The 20174-nt window shown below is 52.3% G+C and overlaps 1 protein-coding gene across 3 annotated transcripts; it reads right to left on the reverse strand.

The window, feature by feature from the left end:
- Positions 1-681: 681 nt before the first annotated feature.
- On the reverse strand, positions 682-17676 carry ING5 (inhibitor of growth family member 5). Of its 3 annotated transcripts, none has more exons than XM_037069188.1 (9): positions 17571-17676; positions 15337-15408; positions 13167-13333; positions 12408-12519; positions 12173-12266; positions 9250-9312; positions 5742-5877; positions 5545-5606; positions 682-3847 (listed from the first exon to the last, which is right to left on the reverse strand). In XM_037069188.1, exons 1-9 carry the CDS (start codon positions 17611-17613, stop codon positions 3805-3807), a joined length of 792 nt encoding a protein of 263 aa, XP_036925083.1. In that variant the 5' UTR covers positions 17614-17676; the 3' UTR covers positions 682-3804. The 3 variants fall into 3 exon arrangements, with proteins under 3 accessions (XP_036925083.1, XP_036925085.1, XP_036925084.1); XM_037069190.1 differs by lacking the exon at positions 17571-17676 and adding an exon at positions 16958-17143; XM_037069189.1 differs by lacking the exon at positions 9250-9312.
- Between the last annotated feature and the right edge of the window lie 2498 nt (positions 17677-20174).

Raw genomic sequence — 20174 nt, forward strand, 5'->3', positions numbered from 1 at the left:
TGACATGGGCAGGCCCTGGGAAGGCAGCCACTGAGGCACACGTGGCTTCCCACCTGAGGGCCCAAGGCCCTCTGACTAGTAGACCAGTGGCACCTGGGGCCTCTGGGGACTGGTAATAGTTCAGAACCAATGAGAATGACCACCCCCACCCCAAACTGCTTCCTTTCCCCCAGGTGTCAGCCCAAGAAGTGACTGCAGGTGGCCTTGGAGTGCTTGGAGGGGCATGGCCCGGGGCGGGGGACTGCAGGTCTGTGAACGGTTTCCATATGGAAAATGGGTGAGGCCGTACCTCTCCTTCATGGGGACCCCACTGGGTTTCTAGACCCTGGCCACCAACTCTCAAGGAATATCCTAAGAACTCTAGTTCTCAGAGGGTTCTAGATGGCTCACCAGTTCCAGACAAAGCACTTTCAGCCTCTGTACCGCCACTCAGAGCACCCCCACCCACGAGCACCTTTCTCGTGAACCTGGGAACCACCTATGACACAGCCAGGGGCCCATAGCTCGCTCTTGACCCAGGTAAGGCCCAGGGTCCCACCCAGGCCCTCGGCCAGCAAAACAAGTCTCCTCCAGTTCGCCTCATGCCCCCTTTGAAATTCAATGCAGGATCTACTTGCCACCTCTGAACACAACGCTAAAGCTCTATCATTTCCCAAAATGATGCATTCTCTAATGTTTGTTCCAAAAAATACTTTATTTATTAAACAATATATCCATAATCTATAACATGATCCAAAAATACAGATATACATCTTTACATTATTTAATAAAAAGATTTACAATATTATCTTTCCTTTACAAAGGAAACATAGATAATAATTCCTTGGAAATAAAATGTAACATTCGTGTTAAAGCTGCATCATCTTTTGGATGAAGTGTGGTAAAGGTGAGCACCACAACACACACACAGGAAGAGAGAAACTTCACAGAACTGTCTCCTGAACAAGAGGATTTCCTGGATGTCCCTTCAAACACCTCTCCGCACAGTAGTGACAGCCAATTGCTGTTCATTAGACACTGAGGGCACTTTAACCCTGCAATGCCCATGAGAAGCGCCCAAATCGGGCAACAGGCAGGCCCTGGCTGTGGCCCGTGGACAGCGTTATTGCTTGAAGCAGCCCCTGCCAAGGGCTGCCAGGGACGGGACAGGAGACAGTGCAGTGTGGCCACCAGGAACACCATCGACACATGGCTGGCTGTTCTCCCCATGCGTCCCAGCACACCTTGCCTCCTGGCTCTCAGGACCCTGGCCGGTCCTGATCTCATCCACCCGCCCGAGGGCCCAGCCTGCACAGTGGGGAAGCCACTCAGGCCTCAGCCCAGCCAGAGCTGCAGGGGCTCAGCCTGACAGCATGCCTGTTAGTGCAGGTGCATCCTGCTGGAGAGCAAGGAGGTTTCTCAAATTGTGGGCTGAGAACACAGCACTGAGAACAAGGAAAATGGTTCTGCTTCTCTGAACAAGATACTGCTCCCCTCACCAGTAAACTCCCAGCCATGGAGGCCATACCCTCACTCAAAGGGCCCAGCCCAGATCCTGCAACCCGGGGGATGGGGTTGGCTCCACAGCTGTGCCCAGGAGCCAACGTGGGCCCGGCAAGCACTGAAGGGGGTCTGGCTGGACATTCTTTCCCAACCAGATGGCCACTTTGGCGTCTTTCCGATTCAGACGGTATTAACAGTTGGGAACAGCATTCAGTCATCACCCAAACAACGTCCCGGGGCACCTTCCTATCATGCTCATGTTTTCCATTTTTGTCAAAGCTGTCTGCATATTATCTTGGTGATATTACTGTAACTGGCAAAAGTGAACACTAGATAAGCACAGAAACTTAAAAAAGGTCGACACATGGGATGCTACACAGTGACGAGCAGGATGACAATGCTGAACTTTAAAGAAAAGCTTAAGACAGAGGTCGGCCAACTTTCCTGGGAAATGAGCGTGGCCTCAGGACTCCAGGTGACAATCAGAACTAGCTGGCCATCGACCTGCACCCACAAACACTGTGTTCCCATGGCAACAGCAGGTGTGTTCAGCTGCTAAAACCTCATCACAGGCTTACCGTACTTACCTATCCTGTCCACAGAAACTGCTAAAGGAGTGAAGAAAAAATGTCCCCAACGGATCCCCCACCACCTCTAAATGCCCATCACGTGAAGCTAAGGTAAACACAAGCGGGCCTCATGTGCCTGCGTGCCCATCTCCTCCCTCAGAGAAGGCTTACGATCTGAGTGTGCTTCTCAGGCAGCTGCTGACCCCTCCCCTAAGCACCAGAGCGAGGCTCGCAGGGTCATGTGGGCTGAAGTAACCCACCTGCAGTCATGGAAAGCAAGGCCTGCCCCCTAAGGTCACTCCAAAAAGCACAGCAGTCTGCACACATCCTGTGCAGGCTAAGACCACTGCAGACTGCAGATTCCAGCTGGGCCCCAGCTGCCCTCTGACATCTGCTCCCGTTGGCCGAATGTTGACTCGTTTTCGGGGAGCGGCTGGTCTACAACGCAGTCTCGCCAGTTCCTCTGCCCCATTCCCTCTCCTTGATGAAATACTGGACGCTGGGAGAGGACATGGTGAACGAGGCCATGGGGAGGGAGCAGCGGGCCACTCCAGGACCCTCCTGACAAGGAGGGTGTGATTCTCCTGACGCCAGGCGTTCCGCACCTCGATTCTGCCTCCTGGGTTTTTTTCTGGCAAGAGGAACCCTGACTGGCCTGAATTACATCGGGCAGATCCCGGAGAGTCCAGGGATGCTCCCAGAAGCCACACTCTAGGTACCCGTCACACATGGCTCTCAACACAGCTAAAGGTATGTCACATCCCCAAACAGTACCAGAGAGGTGGTTCAAAATCGGTTTGGTGAATGCTGACTGAACAGAAAGTACACACTAATTTCCTAACTTCATCCAGAACTGCTATTGTGGCACAAGAAACTCACAAATCACATCACATAATTATAGTCCCTGGGACGAGCTGCCGACCAGGGTGCAACACAAAGAGGTTCAAAGAAAGTCGACTCTTAGTCGGCTGGATTCACTGCACACAGAAACCCACTGTCTTCATGCGGCTATAATGACTTCATCTTCACAGTAAAAACATTCGGAATTCCCAGAGACACAGAACACCGGCCAGTCTGTGATGCTGTCCCTCATCTGCACTGGTCGTTGTGACCGACGACGGCCCGTCTGCCAACCCAGAGCACTTACTCCGGACAGTAAGGCCTCAGGAGGAACCAGCAGTCCCGAGGAAAAGGCAGTGCACAGCCCAGCAGAGCGGCTGAGGGAAGAGCGAGCACTTGCCGCACAGCTGCCAGCTCCACCGCACGGGTCAGGAGGGCGCCTTCCAGCCACGCGCCCCAGACCGCACACTGCGCACTCAGCACAGGGGGGTGCGCAGGGCAGGCTCTCAGGGCTGCTTCAGATACTGTGGACCACGCCAGGCTCACAGCTCCAGCTGAACAGTGATGACAGTGTCTGTTCCCCGATGGCTCGTCCCAAGGGGCCCAGCTCACCGCACACACACACACCCACGGAGTCACTCGGGCTCCCAGTGGGACCGTCATGCTCAGTGCTGGGATCTGTACAGAAAGTCACGAGAACAAAGTCATGTGGTAAGTCCCCATAAGATCCCCCCTCTGTGCAAACAGGGCTCACGGGGGTTCTTGTTGGTTTTAGGAAATGTCCAGAATTACAACTGGCCACTGTTATTAAATATTGTTCGAATCAAGGTAGTTTTAAGATGAAGATAAAATATTGCAACGCAAATGACGGAGTGTATCAACTTGCTTCCTGGCCCCGGCATCAGCCTCTGCCTTACTTCTTCTTCCTCCTCTCCTGGACACACCGTGGACAGAACCTGCGGTGAGAGAAGCGCAGCACCGGCCCTTTGCAGAGCTCCACTAACACCAGGAGGCACAGACCCGTCTCCCGGGGAAGCAGCACCAGATGAAAGACCCCCCCACACAGTGTGCAGCTCTCCCACCAGAAAAATCTCCTCAGCAAGTCGCTCTATCTAGCATGTCTGTTTTGAGGTCAATAGATACAAATCCATTAGCAAAATCTCTTTCGGGCACGAACATTCCTCCTGACCAAGCTAAGGGGTCACCGGTGACCAAAGGGGAGAGAACACTGCCGTCGGGCGGAGGCCTGCGCGGTGCAGCACAGCTGAACCAGGCAGCCCCGACTCCCTGCAGGCTGAGCAAATCCCGGGCCTCAGACATAGAGCAGGGTCTGGGTCACTCGTGGACCATGCAGCCATAGGGACACGAGGGACACCCAGCCTCCCCCTCATGTCACTCTCCACCTGGGTTCCCTATCGAGAAGCAGCTGGTTCCCGTGTGGCTGAGCTCGCTCAGGCCTGTGTTAGTGAGTGGACCCTGAGGACACCTGTGCTCCTGCCTGCCCTGACCCTACCCTGCCCTCTGGCCCCTGCCCCTTGGCGCTGCCTGACCTATACCCCTGACCCAGCCAAGCCCTGGAGAAGCTGTGCCCTGCATCATGTCTGCGCCCAGCATACACGCTGAGAACATGGCAGTCAGCTCACATCTCATTGGCAGGAAGGAGCCCACACACTCAGGAATCCCTAAAAGGACAAGGAAATTGGGAAGAGGACAGTGGGGCTGGGTCCCTCCCTGCCTCCCAGCTCTGCTTGTCCTCTCAAAGGTGAAACTGTTTTCCAAGGCTGGCTAAACTCTTCCACCAGAAGCCCCAAAACAACCCAGCATGCCCACTAACCAACACCCCCCCACTGCCTCACACCCCTTCTGTGGGCTCTGGAGGCAGCCCCACCTCAGGCCACCCAGATCTGCCAGGGCCCCACCTGCACCCCGTCACGTTCCCACCACCCACGCCAAAGGCCACTGTCAGGGCTGCTATGCCCCTTCTCAGACTCGCCAGTACATCCCAGGGCCCAGGGAGTGGCTGGGACAACAACACGGCTGAGACACTGAGCCCCCACCTCGCTGCCATCTGCTAAGGCCCTGGGAGAGGCAGACTGTTCTTGGGGCTTCCAACCCCACACACACAAGCAAGGAGGGCGACACCTCCAGGACTCCAGCACGAGGAAGCAAAAGCAGGGGTTGCTGTAAATGACGTCACGGGGACAGGTGAACACCAGGGTGCAGGAAGGGCGCAGCTTGGACCTGGACATGAACAACCCAGACCAGGCAGAGCGCCGCTGCCTGGGCCCATCCGTTCCATGCTGTGCTCCTCACCGCGGAAAACTTCCCCAGCGGAAAAGAGCCCTCAGTCCTCACTTCTATTTAGGGATATCTCTGCCTTGCCCAGAAGACTCAGAGAGCCTACTCTACAGAACAGCAGAGATGTAGGTGTGTGCAAATATGAAAAAAGGTATCCCAGGTGAGGTGAACCTAAGATGGCTCTCCTCACCAACTTGGCCAGGGACCAAGGACCAGCATGTGGCATAGCCAGGTCCCCACAGCCACGCCCAGAGCACCAGAGGCCCTAGCAGAGGTCAGTAGAGCTTGGCTCAACCATCCCCTCCCACGCTGTTCTCGATAAAGATAAGGAGACAGAGCAGCGCCCCCTACTGACCATTTTCCTTTGGGCTTCGTGGTCAGGTCCACACAGGCGAAGTGGAACCACTCGATCGGACACTGTGAGGGGGAGGGAAGAGCACAGTGAGTGTGCTGCATGCCAGACACAGTGACAGCTACCCTAGCCCCTCTCGACCCAGGCCCCCGGGAGAGGCTGCCATGTCCGGCCTCCTATTTCAGGTGCCTGCCACTCACGTCCGGATTGTCACAGCCAATCATCTCTCCGTAGGACACCTGGTGGCAGAGGCAGTAGGTAGGCTCGTTGGGGTCCACAGGCATGTCCAGCACGTCGGAGGGATGCACGGACAGGATGGTGTCGGTGAACTCGGACCTGCAGGGACACAACAGCACTGAGCAGCAGGCGGGCAGGGCACATGGCCCCCGCGGTCAGACAAGGTGAGGCCAACACCTGTGAAGAGAAAAGCACTCACCTGCTGGCACGGGGCCCAGGCCCACCCAGGCCCACGAAGCCGTCCTGTCTCAGCCCCTTTGCAGAGACAGGACCTGCTCCCAGGGCTCCCCCACCAGGCCCTCAGCCTCCTGGGCCCCCTGCCCCTTCACTCCCACCCTGAGGCAGGCACCGGAGAACCCTGCTCCAGTCCCACCTGAGACAGGCTGGTGGTCTGAACAGGCCTGCCCTCGCCAGCTCTCTCCTGGTCCCTCCCGTGAGAAGGGCTGGCATGTTCCAACCTGCACCCCCACACACCTTCTTTACCCTGAAACTCACGGAACCCACTAGCTCCTCTCACCCTCCCTGGAGATCTAAATCTTGGGAGTCCCCTCCACCCACCCAGCAGCCTGCCCATCAGCAGGGACACTTCTGACCACCCACCGGGGAGCAGGCCCAGGGCGCTTTACCCTCCGCTCCCCTCAGGGTCTCTGACCTGCAGCCCAGTCAGCATCCCACTGAGCCCACTCCTCCATCCAAGCGCTGCCCACAGCTCTGCAGTGGGGTGCGTGGGGCAGATGTCCACCCATCAGAGGGAAGGGACCAGGCACCTACTCTTAGTGGGTTTCAGTACTTTTGAGACAAAGCTTCAGGCTGCAGGCCAAACAGACAGTGTGCTCTCTCGGTGTAGGCCTGCCCCTGGCCGGGAGCATCGGGGCTGCTTGCACTGCTCCTCAGGGGACGGGGCCCAGCGGCCAGCCAGGACAATGCCAACGTCACCACGAGAGGACACAAGGGGTCTGTTTCCCAAAGGGCATCACCCCTCACCTTTTCCTGTCTAGGAAGGCCCTGCGCCTCTGCAGTCACACGCCAGGCTTCACAGTGTCCCCGGCCGCCACACAGCCCCCACATGGGCAGCATCCCCCCAGCATGCATGCCACCAACATGGGCTGCAGGCCTGGCTGAGTCTCCGCCCTCTGCTGTGTCTCTGGAAAGAGACAGGATTTACTCTTTCTACCAAAGCCACAAGGTCACAAGGACCAACCCATCAGTGGGCGCTAATGCTGCACTGGGCAGTGTCACAGCAGTCCTGAGGCCACAGAGAAACCCCGTCTGTCACCATGGCCCTGTCTCACCCACCTGCTCGCTCACCCTGAGTGACAAAAATGTCCACCCCAAAGCAGGTGCCCCTGAAAAGCAGGTGTCCTGCCAGATCTAAGGAACTGTGGCTTCAGCAAGAACACAGACAGACTTGTGTTTCCAGCCATAGGTCAAACTGAAATCCCAGGAGCACGAGGACAAGTGGTCTGGATCCAGGCTCTGGGAAACCCCACCAGTCAGTCCTTCTGAAGGAAAACTGAAGAAAAGACAGGGATGAGGAGAGCTTACATACTAAGGAGACTCAAAAGACTCACCTAGAAAGAGTAGAGAAAGGGACCTCTCCTCTGACCATAACACAGTAATCGGTACTGACCCTGTCCCCTTACTAGGAGGAACTAGAGAACCAGACAAAAATATACAGAACGACTATTTCCAGACCTTGGACACATGGCAGCAAGCAGTGCGATCTGAGCCTGCAGAGGGGAAAGCCAAACAGCTTGGTGTCGAGAACAGAGGAGAAAAGTCAAAAGTTCAGGGAGCGTGAGACTGCTAGACTTTGGGGGCAGGGTGCCGAAAGGCAGGAGTAAGAAAGGACACACTCCAGAAATCTGCAAAGAAACCTTTTGGAGTCCTTGGCTAAAAACCAAGCTCTCTGTGCACAGGCCAAGAATCCCCGAGGCTGGGCGGAGAGCACTGGGCAGCCGGGAGCCAAACGACTCCCAGTGCTCACATGCCAGGCAGACACTTCCGTTCCACCATCCAGGATGGAGACCTGGGAACACCAAGCGCCTTCAGGAGAAGCCTCAGAAGGGTCACACCTTAGCCAAAAAGCTTCGCCAACCCCAGAGTCCTGGCTGCCCTAACCTGTGGGTTAGCAAAACACAGCCTATGACTGGCTGCCTGTTTCTGTAAATGAAACTCCTCTGAAACACAATTTGATACGAAACAGCACAGCTGAGTGGAAACATAAACAACTTGGCCTGTGAGCCTAAAATATTTACTATCTTAGTTTTTTTAGCCCTGGCTGGTGTAGCTCAGTGGATTGAGCGTGGGCCGGCGAACCAGACGATCACGGTTCGATTCCCAGTCAGGGCACATGCCTGGATTGCAGGCCAGTTCCCGGCAGGGGCCAGATCCCAGCAGGGGATGCACAAGAGGCAACCATACATTGATGTTTCTCTTCCTCTCTCCTTCCTTTCCCCTCTAAAGATAAATAAATAAAATATTTTTAAAAAAGAAGTTTTTTATACATTTTAAAGACAAGCCTACAAAAGATAAGGTAATCCATGGACAATTTAACTACTGACCAAAATTTTAAACATAAAAAAAAGCAAGGCGGGTGGTTTGCTCACTTGGAGCATAGTCCCATGCACCAAAAGGTTACTGGTTCAGTTCCCAGACACAGGGCAAGCACAGGAAGCAACTGATCAATGTTTCTCTCTCTCACATCGACATTTTCCTCTCTCTCACCCAACCCTTCCTCTCTCTCTAAAAAAGCCAACAAAAACATCCTCAAGTGACTGAAGACTTAAAAAATAATAACAAAAAAATTTTTTTAAATATTCCAGCCCTGAGCCCTGGCTGGCGTAGCTCAGTGGATTGAGCACGAGCCTGCGAACCAGACGATCGCGGTTCGATTCCCAGTCAGGGCACATGCCTGGGTTGCAGGCTGGTTCCCTGCAGGCCAACTCCCAGCAGGGGACGCACGAAAGGCAACCATACATTGATGTTTCTCTCCCTCTCTCCTTCCCCTCTAAAGATAAATAAATTAAAAAAATCTAAAAAATTAAAAAAAAAATATTCCAGCCCTGGCTGGTGTAGTTCAGTGGATTGAGTGCTGGTCTGCAGAGCAAAAGGTTGTTGGGTTTTATTCCCGGTCAGAGCATGTGTCTGAATTGCGGGCCAGGTTCCCCAGTGGGGGACACTTGAGAGGCAACCACATACTGATGTTTCTTTCCTTCTCTCCTCCCTCCCTTCCCCTCTGCCTAAAAATAAAAAAAAAATCTTTAAAAAAAAATCTAAAAAAATAATTGATACTAACTTCTTATCACAATCAATGCAAGATGGAAGACAGTGGGACAGCAACCCTAGTGCTCACAGAAAAAAGTCCACCTCAACTCCTACAGCCTCCGAAAATATCCTTCAAAAACGGAGGTAAATAAAGACATTCTCAGGGAAATAAAAACTGAGAAAACCCACTACCCTCAGCAATACCTGCACTGTGAAAATGTTAAAGGAAGTTCTCCAGGCAGATGTGAAATGACACCGGATGGAAATCTGCAATGACAAAAAGAAGTAAAGGGCCTGGAAATGGGAACCATGTGGCCTGACTATAATAAAGCTTTGCCTCACATTTTAAAATCCGTTTAAGATAATCCATGGTTTAGACCTAAAATCGTAACGCTGATCTATTGTGAGGCTTAGCACATGCAGAAATTAAAGTTTTCCCAGTAGCACCAGGGACAGGAGCAGGAAGGCAGAGCCGGGGTACAGGTTTTTAAGTGAAACAGCGGATAGTCCAGACGCCGCAAGGGAACGGCAGAGGCTGTCAGACTGGAAAAGCCAGGCTCGACTACTGGCTGCCTTCGGGAGACCCACTCTAAATACAAAAGCATGAACACACTGTTGGTAAAACGATGAGGAAGGAAACACACACCATGCAAAAACACTCATCAGCAGAGTGGAGGGACTATAGTGATATCAGACAAAGCAGACTTCAAGACAAAGAATAGAACAAGGAATAAATAAGTTTTACAATGTTAAAGAAGGCAATTTTTAAAAAAAAATACTAAATGGGCCCTGGCTGGTGTAGCTCAGTGGAATGAGCTCGGGCCTGTGAACCACACGATCACGGTTCGATTCCCAGTCAGGGCACATGCCTGGGTTGCAGGCCAGTTCCCAGCAGGGGACTCACAATAGGCGACCATACGTTGATATTTCTCTCCTTCTCTCCTTCCTTTCCTCTCTAAAGATAAATAAATAAAATCTTAAAAAAACAAAACAAAACTAAATGGGTATGTAGAACCAAGCAAGACCTTTAAAACACCTGAAGCAACCTGACAGGACAGAAAAGAGAAACCAGCAAGTCCATAGTTGGAGATTTCAACCCCCCTCTCTCAATAATCTACAGGATGGAACGGACCACCAGGAAGAGTGCAGAAGACTTGAATGCCACCAACCATCGAACTGAGGTCTGCAGGACACTCCACCCCACAACAGTAAAACACACATGCTCTCCAAGAGCATCTGGGGTGTTTGGCAGGACAGACCATGAACCACACCTCGAGTCTTAATCGACTGCAGAGAATTTCGATTATAGAATGTTCTCTGATCACAACAATGTTTAAACAGAAACTGGAATCAGAAAGTCACACACAAAAAATCAAAATTTGTACTTGGAAATTGAGAAACCTTATACATACGCTATGGGTCAAAGAAAAACCACCAAGGAAATTTTAAAATATTCGGGATAGAATAAAAAAAGAACATATCGAAGTTTGTAGGATGTAGCTAAAACTGAAATTAAAAAAAAAAATTAGAAAAAAATTTAGAAAAAATTTTACAGCTTTAAATATTTGTTAGAAAAGGAGGGTATGAAAATCCATGATCTAAGCTACTTCTACTTAAAATGCTACAGAAAAAAAGCAAAGTAAATCCAAGTAAAGTAGTAGGAAGGAAATAATAAAAATAAGAGCAGAAATAAATGCAACAGAAAACGGGGGGCGGGGGGGACACATGGGATGGACCAATGAAACCAAAAGCTGTTCTCTGAAACAATCAAGACAAAATGAGAAAAGAGATACATTACTGTGTCAGAGCTGGGCAGACCCTGCAAAACCAGAAGAATTGCGTAACACCATAAACAACCTGATGTCAACAAATCAAGGCAACGTGCATGAAAATAGCAAGTCCATGAAAGACACATCACGAAAGTGACTCAAGAAGAGACAGAAAGCCTGAACATCTCCTTAACTTTAAAGAAATTGAACAGAGCATCAAACTGCATACTTGAAACGAGAACATCTTACCGTATGTAAATTAGTCCTGCCCTGGCTGGTGCAGCTCAGTGGACTGAGTGTGGGCTGTGAGCCACCAAGGTCTCTGGTTTGATTCCCAGTCAGGGCACGTGCCTGGGTTGCGGGCCCAGTCCCCAGTTGGGGCCACAGAAGAGGCAACAGAAACATAATGTTTCTCCCCCTCTCTTTCCCCCTCCCTTCCCCTCTCTCTAAAAATAAAGATACAAATTAAAAAAAAAATACGTTATTCCTCAGTAAAGTCACCTTGAAGGTTAAGGCCCAGGACTGCACTGGTGGGGACAGACAGGAAGGGCACAGAGCACACACTGTACTAAGTGGGGGTCGTGCTGGCCTGGGCAGCAGGCAGAGGTCACGGCCCTGAGAGCAGGTCAGAGGCCCCGGCTACAGGCATGTGCCTCGCACAGCAACTCATTCAATGACATGTGTGTTGGGCTGTGTTCTGTATCCTGCATTGCTGGACAACACAAAGGCTGGCACGTGGGTGCCTTTAAAAGGTGAAAGTTTAAATACTAGGGTTAATAACCAAGACCTTTGCCTTTTTTGTCAAGATCCAATTGTTCTGACCTCACCCCGTAACTGTCCGAATCATCCCCACAGAAGCCAGCTGGGGCCTCCCCATGTTCTCTTAAGTGTAAACAGCACTCTGAGAAGCCAATGCTACCATCCAGGGCGGCAGGTGGGAGGCAGCCTTAAATGAACCCTCAAGGTCAACTTATGACGTGTTCATTTAATATATATGTAACCACACGGTAGTGTATGCAAAAGTAACATTTACGTATGAAACAATCCACCGATTCACAGGCAGTGACCACAGGGTGGCTCAGCCCCACCTGTGAGTCACAGTGGCTCAGAGAAGAGGCTGCAGTGCCGCCCGCACTCCTGCACCTGTGCCGGGGGGACCAGGCTGTCCCTGAGCACCAGCGCCTACCACAGCCGCATGCAGAGCCGCTTCAAGGTTCGAGGGTGGGTGGACCCACCCACAAAAAGCCCACAGAACTACTGCCATGAGGGGTGTGTGAGCACTTCCTTGCTGCCATTGGTGTGGACATCTAGTAAATTCCAATGGTGCAGTTTGGGGAGAAAGAGAAAAGGCCTCTCACCCTCCTTTATGCTTCTTTTTCTTTGGAGTGTCTTCCTCTGAGGCCCTTCTGCCTCGGCCCCGGGAGCCTCTCTTCTCTTTCTGGCTTCGACCTTCTGAAAGACAAGGGAGACCAATTCTCATCACAGCATTCACTAAAGCAGGACAAGATCCATCCAACTACGACATTTACCGTTGGGCTCCTGGCACGTTTACCGTGGTCAGGAGCAACACACAGAGAAAACAGACAGACTTGCTTTTTAAGCCTCGTCCTCCAGAGCTCTCGAAGTCGCTGCCCTCCAGCTTGTCCTTCAGGTCTGCTTCAAAGCGCGCCAGGTCTGCATCGAGCCTCCGAATATGTTTGTCCACCTGCACAGAAGCACCTCACCTGTCACGGTTCACAGGAAAGGACTGGTGGACCAGTACCAGTCAACCGTGCCACACCGAGCCTCTCCCTGAGCCTACGGTGAGTTGCCGTGTCCAAGTGTGCAAAAGGGCCATCTCGGACACCCAACTGCACAAACCCTGCTCAGGAAAAACCATGGTCAGCAGGACCAAGACACAGAGCTATGACACACAATGGACTAGGAGGAGGAAATTTGAGACCAAGTCTGGACTTAAAAACCTGAGGAACACATAGATTCTTAAACAGAGTAAGAAAAGAAGGAAAACAAGCCCTGGCTGGTGTGGCTCAGTCGGCTGGAGCATCATCCCATAGATCAAAGGGTCGTAGGTTCAATTCCTGGTCAGGGCACATGGCTAGGCTGCAGGTTTGCTCCCTGGTTGGGATGTGCATGAGAGGCAGTTAGTTGATGTTTCTCTCCCTTTCTCCTCGCTTCCCCGCTCTCTGAGCATCTCAGTGGGTGAGGTCTCAAAAAAAGTATATAAAAAGGACGGTTTCCCCAGCCAAATAAATAAGCAAAAGGGCCACGACAACCAGACGTAGCCGTGGCCCCATCCGTGCTTGTCTGGAAGCATCACCGCCAGAGCCCGAGCTGCCCATGCTGCCTCCTCACCATCTCGTAGGTCTGCATGGCCAGCTGCACCTTGTCATCGCTGTACTCCTTGCACTTGTTGTAGGCGCTCTGGATCTTCTGCAGGTGCTGCACCCGCTGCTCCGCGGACAGGGTCTTCACTGTGGAGATGTACTCTGCGGCCAGGAGGTCGATCTCCGCTTTCTTATCTGACAGAGGAAGGATGGAGAGCTTGACCTTGCACAAGATGCCAGGACCCGCTCACCAGACCAGCAACAGATGAAGCCTGACAACACCACGTGTCAGCAAAGTGAGTGACGTGCACCCCGAAGCACTGCAGGTGGGGACACGTGGGCACAGCCCTCTGCAGACAGCGTGTCTGCAGACAGCATAGTACCACGGGGCTGGGCGGATACTGTGGCCAGGGTGAGGTGCCCGGGACCATCCTGCGTATGGCTGCTGTCCCAGGAGCACTCATGGTGCCCGCGTGGACTCCCGAAAGTCCTTGTGTGAACAGTGAAGTGTGTGATCACCTTATCCAACACCTGACGCCCTACTCTTAGGTACCCGCCCGAAAGATTCAGGTGTCAGGGTGCACGTGGGAAAACATCGTAACTGCAGGAAACAAGAAACAACCCAAATGTCCAGTCCTCCCTCGAACAGACAAACAAGCTGTGGTCCAGCAACAAAAAAAACCAGCTGCCACTACGCGGAACAACATCAATTAACCCACAGAAGGTTCACACAAAGGAGGACACCTGTGTGTTTCACTGCCATCAAGGTGGGGCAGACACAGCTTTCACCCTGGCTCAGAGGTGAGGAAATGACACTGCAGGTGGGACTCGGGGTGGAGGCCCCAGCGAGGGTGCCAGAAGCTCCCCCTCACTAGGTCATAACTGTTTGTGCTCATTTCTGAATGTAAATCTGCATTTCATAATAAAGGAAGTCTCCGTATTCACTAGCTGGGATGCTGTGCCTTGGTGAAAAACCACAACTGCGCCAATAAAGAAAACAAAATGAAAACGTGAAAATCACCCTCACCCAAGATCATCATCACAAAAGATGAAGCCTCAGGGAAGAAGACAGCCCAAACCTTCCAAACAGCACGAGTAAAGAGATCACATGTGTAAAGAGTGAGGGATCCAAACAGCCTCAGATTTCTCCATAGCAACGTGAAAACCAGGGGCCAGGCTGCAAGCCTGTCACGTGCTGGGGGGGATGACGGTCACCCTGAAAGGCTACACCCAAACCAGGAGTCGAGAGTGAGGCCAGAATAAACACATTTCCAGACACACGTTAGAAGACATTTATCATCCCAAGTACCCTTTTCCAGGAAGCTACCAAGGAAAAAGCTCCTCTGAAACAAGGGAGTTAAATCAAGAGCGAGGATGTTTATGACCCAGGAAATGGGGGTCCCAACGGAAGAGAAGGTAGCTCACAGCAAAACCCAATGCCTGCCTATGCAGCAGGCCCAGAATGCACCAGGCAGATGGACCTGCAGGACAGAGGGGTCTGTCAGAGGGATCTGCAGAGGTCCCAGCGCAGGGCAGGCAGAGCCAGAGCAGAACCTGGTGCAAGAGACACACCAAAAGTGCAGAATGTGGAAAAGAAGGCCAATGATCAAAGTGACTAGGAACTCCAACAAAAGCTCAGTTGTTCGAAAAAGGTCATGCAAGCACAGTGTGCCATGTGGCTCAGGCGCAAACTACCTACAGAGCAGTCCCAGTGGAGATGCCGCCACAGATGCAGCACATTGCTGGTTCCAGGCCACAGAACCCAGGACATGGGGCGGGGGTACATGGGCTGGGTGGGGTGCAACTGAAGACGTAAAGCCTCATAGAAACTGAAGATAAGTCTAAAGCTGAAGGGGAATAAAATAAGAAATAGCAGCAAAATGTCATGCTTAGAAATAGGGAGTTAAATACTAAGAGAGCAGAAAGAACTATCTAACTTTTTAAACTATGCATACATAGTTTGAAATTAGAGTATTTTAAAAGAAAAAAGGTAACAAATATTTTGACCATAGAAGAGGATGATGCGTGTAGATTTGGAGAGGCATAAGAATCCAATGTCAGCACACTCTAAGATGCCATCCGAAGCCACAGCCTAGGGCAGGGCCACAGCCCCACTACACCGGGTCCTCTGGTCACCCAGTGCCACACCAGGGTCCTGATGCCTCCTCTCTTCAGCTGTACTGGAGGCCTGAGCCCACCTTCTGTCCTCTGGTCCAGTTCTCGCATCAGCTGGAAATTCCTCTGAAGTTCACAAGGAAGGTTCTCGATACCTGAAACACAGGGATGTGGATTTCTCAGTAGGAGCCCACAGATCTGCCTACTAGGCCTGGAACCTACAGTCTACAGGTAACACGCCCACTTCTCTTCTCTTTCTGTTAGGGTTTGGAGAGAAACAAGTGCACGCCCAGCATAAGGAACAACCTAACACGCTTCCAAAGCCACTGGCTCTGAAGACGTTAGAGGGGAACTTAGAAACAAGCCGCAAGCGTGGCAGGGAAGACAGCTGTCCTCCCCCTACCTCCTCCTGTGTAGGTCACCCCACCACAGCCAGCCAGGCCAAACCGTGGGTCCCCTCTGGTCTTCCCCTACTTCGCTCTGAAACCCAGCGCCTGGGCAGTGCAGACGGGCGCTGTAGACAGAACTTTACACCAGGATGCAAGTGCTCTCTGTGCTGCCCCCAAATTTGGGCACTGGCCACAAGGGGCAGCATGCCAGATGGATTCATACCACTGAGGCACCAAACTCCTAGTTCCATTCAGGTTTAGCTCATTTAAAGTGAACCAGCCAGCCTAGGCCTCACAGGTGGAGGACACACCACATGCTGCCCACCTGTCTGCACTGCCATCCTCCTAGTCCCAGCCAACCTCCCCTCGCACCTGCATGGCCCCAACAGTCCCCAACTGGGCTCCTGCGTCCAATCATTACCTGCCTTCCACTTTCCCTATGTGTCAGTGATCTTTTCAAGAGCTCAATCTAATCTTTCAAAGCTGCGGCTTAAAGCCCCAGTGCTCCCCAGCTCCTCAGAGAGCTAGGAACATGCACGGCAAAGCCTCCGAGTTCTGCATGGCAGGGCCACCACCGGCTTTGCAGACCTGACAGGTTCTTCATGTCCTTTATACCTCTACGAACTCTAAAACACCCATCTGCCCATGTGAGAGCGAGTTCCAGGAAAACAAGGATCGTGTCTGCTCTCCTGGGACACAGGAGAAGCCAAAGGAGCAAGCAGGGGCCTCGATTCCCAAGCCTTCACATGCACATTCCTCAGACCTGCCCACGGGCCTACCAGAGAGGGGGCTGGACAAAGAAGGGCAAGTCCTGTGCCCTCCAGCAGACACCCGGTTGTCGGCCTCCAAGTGACAGTGGCAGAAAGGTTCCCCTCCATGTGCTCTCCCACCAGACTGGTGCTCAGGATGTGCCAGGAGAGCAGAACGAATGACCAGGACTGGGTGACCCCCTTGGGGAGAGCTGATACCCACTGTCTCCTCCAGAGCAGGACTCACTCCCTATCCAGTCTCAGGTGGGATGCCCAGGCCTGAGTGACCAAGAATAGCCCCAGGGCAGCACAGTGCCCCATGAACTAGCCAGGGCCAGACCCAAAATGTGCGTGACTCTGACAAGGTCCTCAGCGTCCACGAAATGCAGAGTAACCATCTGCTCAGGAAAGGCCAGATGGGTCCATCCTGAGCTACAGGTGGGCAGAAGGACGACTCCTGGAGAAGCCTCACAGACATGGCCCCGGGGCATCTGAATTAGCCCCAGAAGTACCCCCGCGGAAAAGCAGGTGCCCTGAGAGACTCCACCCCAGCATCACCTCCCTACCTTCCAGAATCACAGGCCGAGGCTAGACGCTCAGAAGCGACTCCAGAAGCCCCCAAGGCCGGGGCTCCCAGGTCTGCTCCAGAGTCCGAGGGGGTTGGGTCCCCGACCACTTTCTAAGGCTTGAATGGTGAGAGGCAAGCCAAAAGCCAGTAAGGGCGAGGCCTGAGAACCAGACTTCAGAGGGGCGAGGCAGTGCCGGGGGCGGGGCCTAATGGGGCTAGGCCTATTGGGGGAGGAGCCTATCGGGTAAGGGCCTGGAAGAGGGCCTAACCGAGGAGGGTGGGGCCTAATGGGTCGAGTTCTACCGGAGAGGCGGGGCCTGGTAGACGAGGGGCGGGGCCTATCGGGGAGAACTCGGCCCAGCCGCACTCTAGCCCCGCCCCGCTGTGACGCATTTAGAATTGGCGCGGCCGTGCCGGGGGACTCGGCGCCGCTACCCCCGCGCGCGCCCCACCCTCGCGCCCGCCCCGCCTCGCGCGCGCCTCCGCTGCCCTCGGGCCGCCCGGCTGGCCCCACGAACCCGGGATCTGCGCGCGGGTCCTAGTGTGCAGGCGGCAAATTGTGGGGAGGGCCCCGCGCGGGCGGCGGCCCGAAGAACACAGGGGGCACTTACTGTCGAGGTAGTGCTCCAAGTACATGGCGGTCGCCATCTTCATTCGCGGCCGCGCTCTGGATCTGCGCGGGCGGGCGTAGCAGCAAGAGACGGAGGGCGGAGCCGGCGCGTTCACTATTAATGAGCCGCGCTCGCGGATTGGCCAGCGGGGGGCCGCTGACGGCCGGGTCCGCCCCCTGGCTTCCGGCCTGCGGGGTGTGTGTAGTGGCGCGGGAGCGGATTCGGGGCGGTGTGCCTTGCCCTGTAGGGGCAAGGGAGCTTGGGTGCGGGGTATCCTGATTCTAATTCCTTGGACACCTCTGCCTGAGTGGCGCTGGCACTTGGCCCAGGGCCCTCATTGCCTTCTCCTGGGTCTGATCTTGCGTAGAGCAGGTGCCTGCGAGTAGTGACCAACGTAGTCCCTTGGCTGAAAGGGTCCCCCGAGTGCACCGAGCGCGCGCAGAAAAACGGGGTAAAGGGCTCACCACGTGTCTGTGGGAATCGGGAAGATGCTGAACCCAGCGCTGGTCTCTCCTGGGTCGTCTTGGGGGAGGTCCTCTGCGCGATCTCCGCCCGCCCTGCATGCCCAAGGGACAGCTGGCCCCTGGAGGGGAGCAGCCTAGCCCGGGAACCGCACCCCTCGTCGTCTCCTGGGATTCCGATGGCCACCCCCTGACCAATGAGTAGCAGATTCCTTATTGAAAGTGCATAAAGGTGTACTTCCCTTCCTGAGCTTTTTCCTAAACTCCCAAATTTAAAAAAAAACTGAAAGGTTTTTGTCAATTTTATGTTTATTATGCAAATTAAAACTATTCAGGAGCTCATAAAGGAGTCTCCCCACCTCTGGAAAGGACAGGAATGTGATTATCTTGTTCCCTTTCATATTCAAATTGTAATTTTTCTGCATTCTTTCTGGCCCCATTTAGTGCTTGTTAAGAAGACGCCCACACGCATGCATACATAACTAAATACTACTCATCTTTTTTATTGTTTTAAGTAGCTACGTTTTTTTAAGATTTTATTTTAGACAGAGGGGAAAGGAGGGAGAAAGGGAGAGAAACCTCAATGTGTGGTTGCCTCTCGCTTGCCCCCTACTGGGGACCTGGCGGGCAACCCAGGCATGTCTCCTGACTGGGAATCAAACTGGCAATCTTTTGGTTCACAGGCTGGCCCTCAATCCACTGAGCTACTTCAGTAGATTTTTTTAAATATACTTTATTTTTCACAGTAGATTTGGGTTCACAGAAAATTGCTAAGAAAATATAGTTTCTGTATACACCTTTCACACACAAACACAGTTTTCCGTCTTATAAACAGTATTGATCTGGTACACTTATCACAATTGATGAAACCATACTGACACATTATTTTTATTTAAGATTTTATTTTCTAGAGAGGGGACGGGAAGGAGAAAGAGAGGGAGAGAAACATAGATGTGTGAGAGAGACATTGCTTGGTTGCTTCTTGCATGCCCCCAACTAGAGACCTGACCCATAACCCAGGCGTGTGTCCTGACTGGGACTAAACTGAAACCTTCTGATTTGCAGGCCGCCACTCAACCTACTGAGCCCCACCAACAAGGGTGATACATTATTATTAACTGAAGTCTGTAGTTTATATTCGGGTTCACTCTGTTGTACAATTATATTAAGTAGCCACCATCACAGTATCATGGAGAAACTAATAATACCCTCCACAGGTATTATATGAGTGCTCCACGTACTCATCCCTCCTCCCCCAACATCTGGCAACCATGGATCTTTCTAGTGTCTCTATAGTTTTGCATTTCCAGAATGTCATATAGTTGGAATTATACAGTATGTAACCCTTTCATATTAGCTTTTCACTTAGTAATATGCATTTGTTTCCTCTGGGCCCTTTCCTGGCTTGATAGCTTCTTTCTTCTCTTTTTAATGTATTGATTTTAGAAGACAGAGGAAGAGAGAGAGAGAAACATCGGTTAGTTGTTCCACTTATTGATGTATTCATTGGTTGATTCTTGTATGTGCCCTGACCAGGGATCAAACCCACAACCTTGGCATATCGGGACGACACTATTAACCAATTGAGGTACCTGACCAGGGCAGCTTCCTTCTTATTAATGTTCAAATATTTCATTTCCTGTAGGTATCACCGTTTATGCATTCACTTCTTGAAGGACATCTAGGTTGCTTTCAAGTTTTGTCAATTACAAATGAAGCTGCTGTGTTCATTCATGTACAGGTTTTGTTTGGACCTGGTTTTCTGTGATGCTAGAAAATACTATGATTTACATTTAGTTTTATAAGAAACTGCAGAAATAAAAAGAAACTGCAAACTGCCTTCCACAGCGGCTGCACCATGTTGCAGTCCCATCAACGATGAGTGAGTTTCTGCTGCTCCACATCCTTGCCAGCATTTGTCAGTGTCCCAAACTGTCGTTCTACCAGGGGTCTGGAGGTGTCTTTCATTTCCAATTCCCCAGCAATGTGACGTTTGTCAGTGTCCCGAACTGTCGTTCTACCAGGGGTCTGGAGGTGTCTTTCATTTCCAATTACCCAACAATGTGACGTTTGCCAGTGTCCCGAACTGTCGTTCTAACAGGGGTCTGGAGGTGTCTTTCATTTCCAATTCCCCAACAATGTG

Source organism: Sturnira hondurensis, unplaced genomic scaffold (genome assembly GCF_014824575.4).
Source record: "Sturnira hondurensis isolate 20B ecotype Veracruz unplaced genomic scaffold, ASM1482457v3 Scaffold0018493, whole genome shotgun sequence".
Classification (NCBI taxonomy): Eukaryota; Metazoa; Chordata; class Mammalia; order Chiroptera; family Phyllostomidae; genus Sturnira; species Sturnira hondurensis.

Bases quoted from the DNA above. Each gene is read 5' to 3' on its own strand.
- ING5 (XM_037069188.1), bottom strand. From the start codon at position 17,613: ATGAAGATGGCGACCGCCATGTACTTGGAGCACTACCTCGACA. The intron at 15,409-17,570 runs GTAAGTGCCCCC...CCTGTGTTTCAG, and splicing joins CTTGGAGCACTACCTCGACA to GTATCGAGAACCTTCCTTGT. The intron at 5,607-5,741 runs GTGAGTGGCAGG...TCCCCCTCACAG, and splicing joins TTGGCTGTGACAATCCGGAC to TGTCCGATCGAGTGGTTCCA.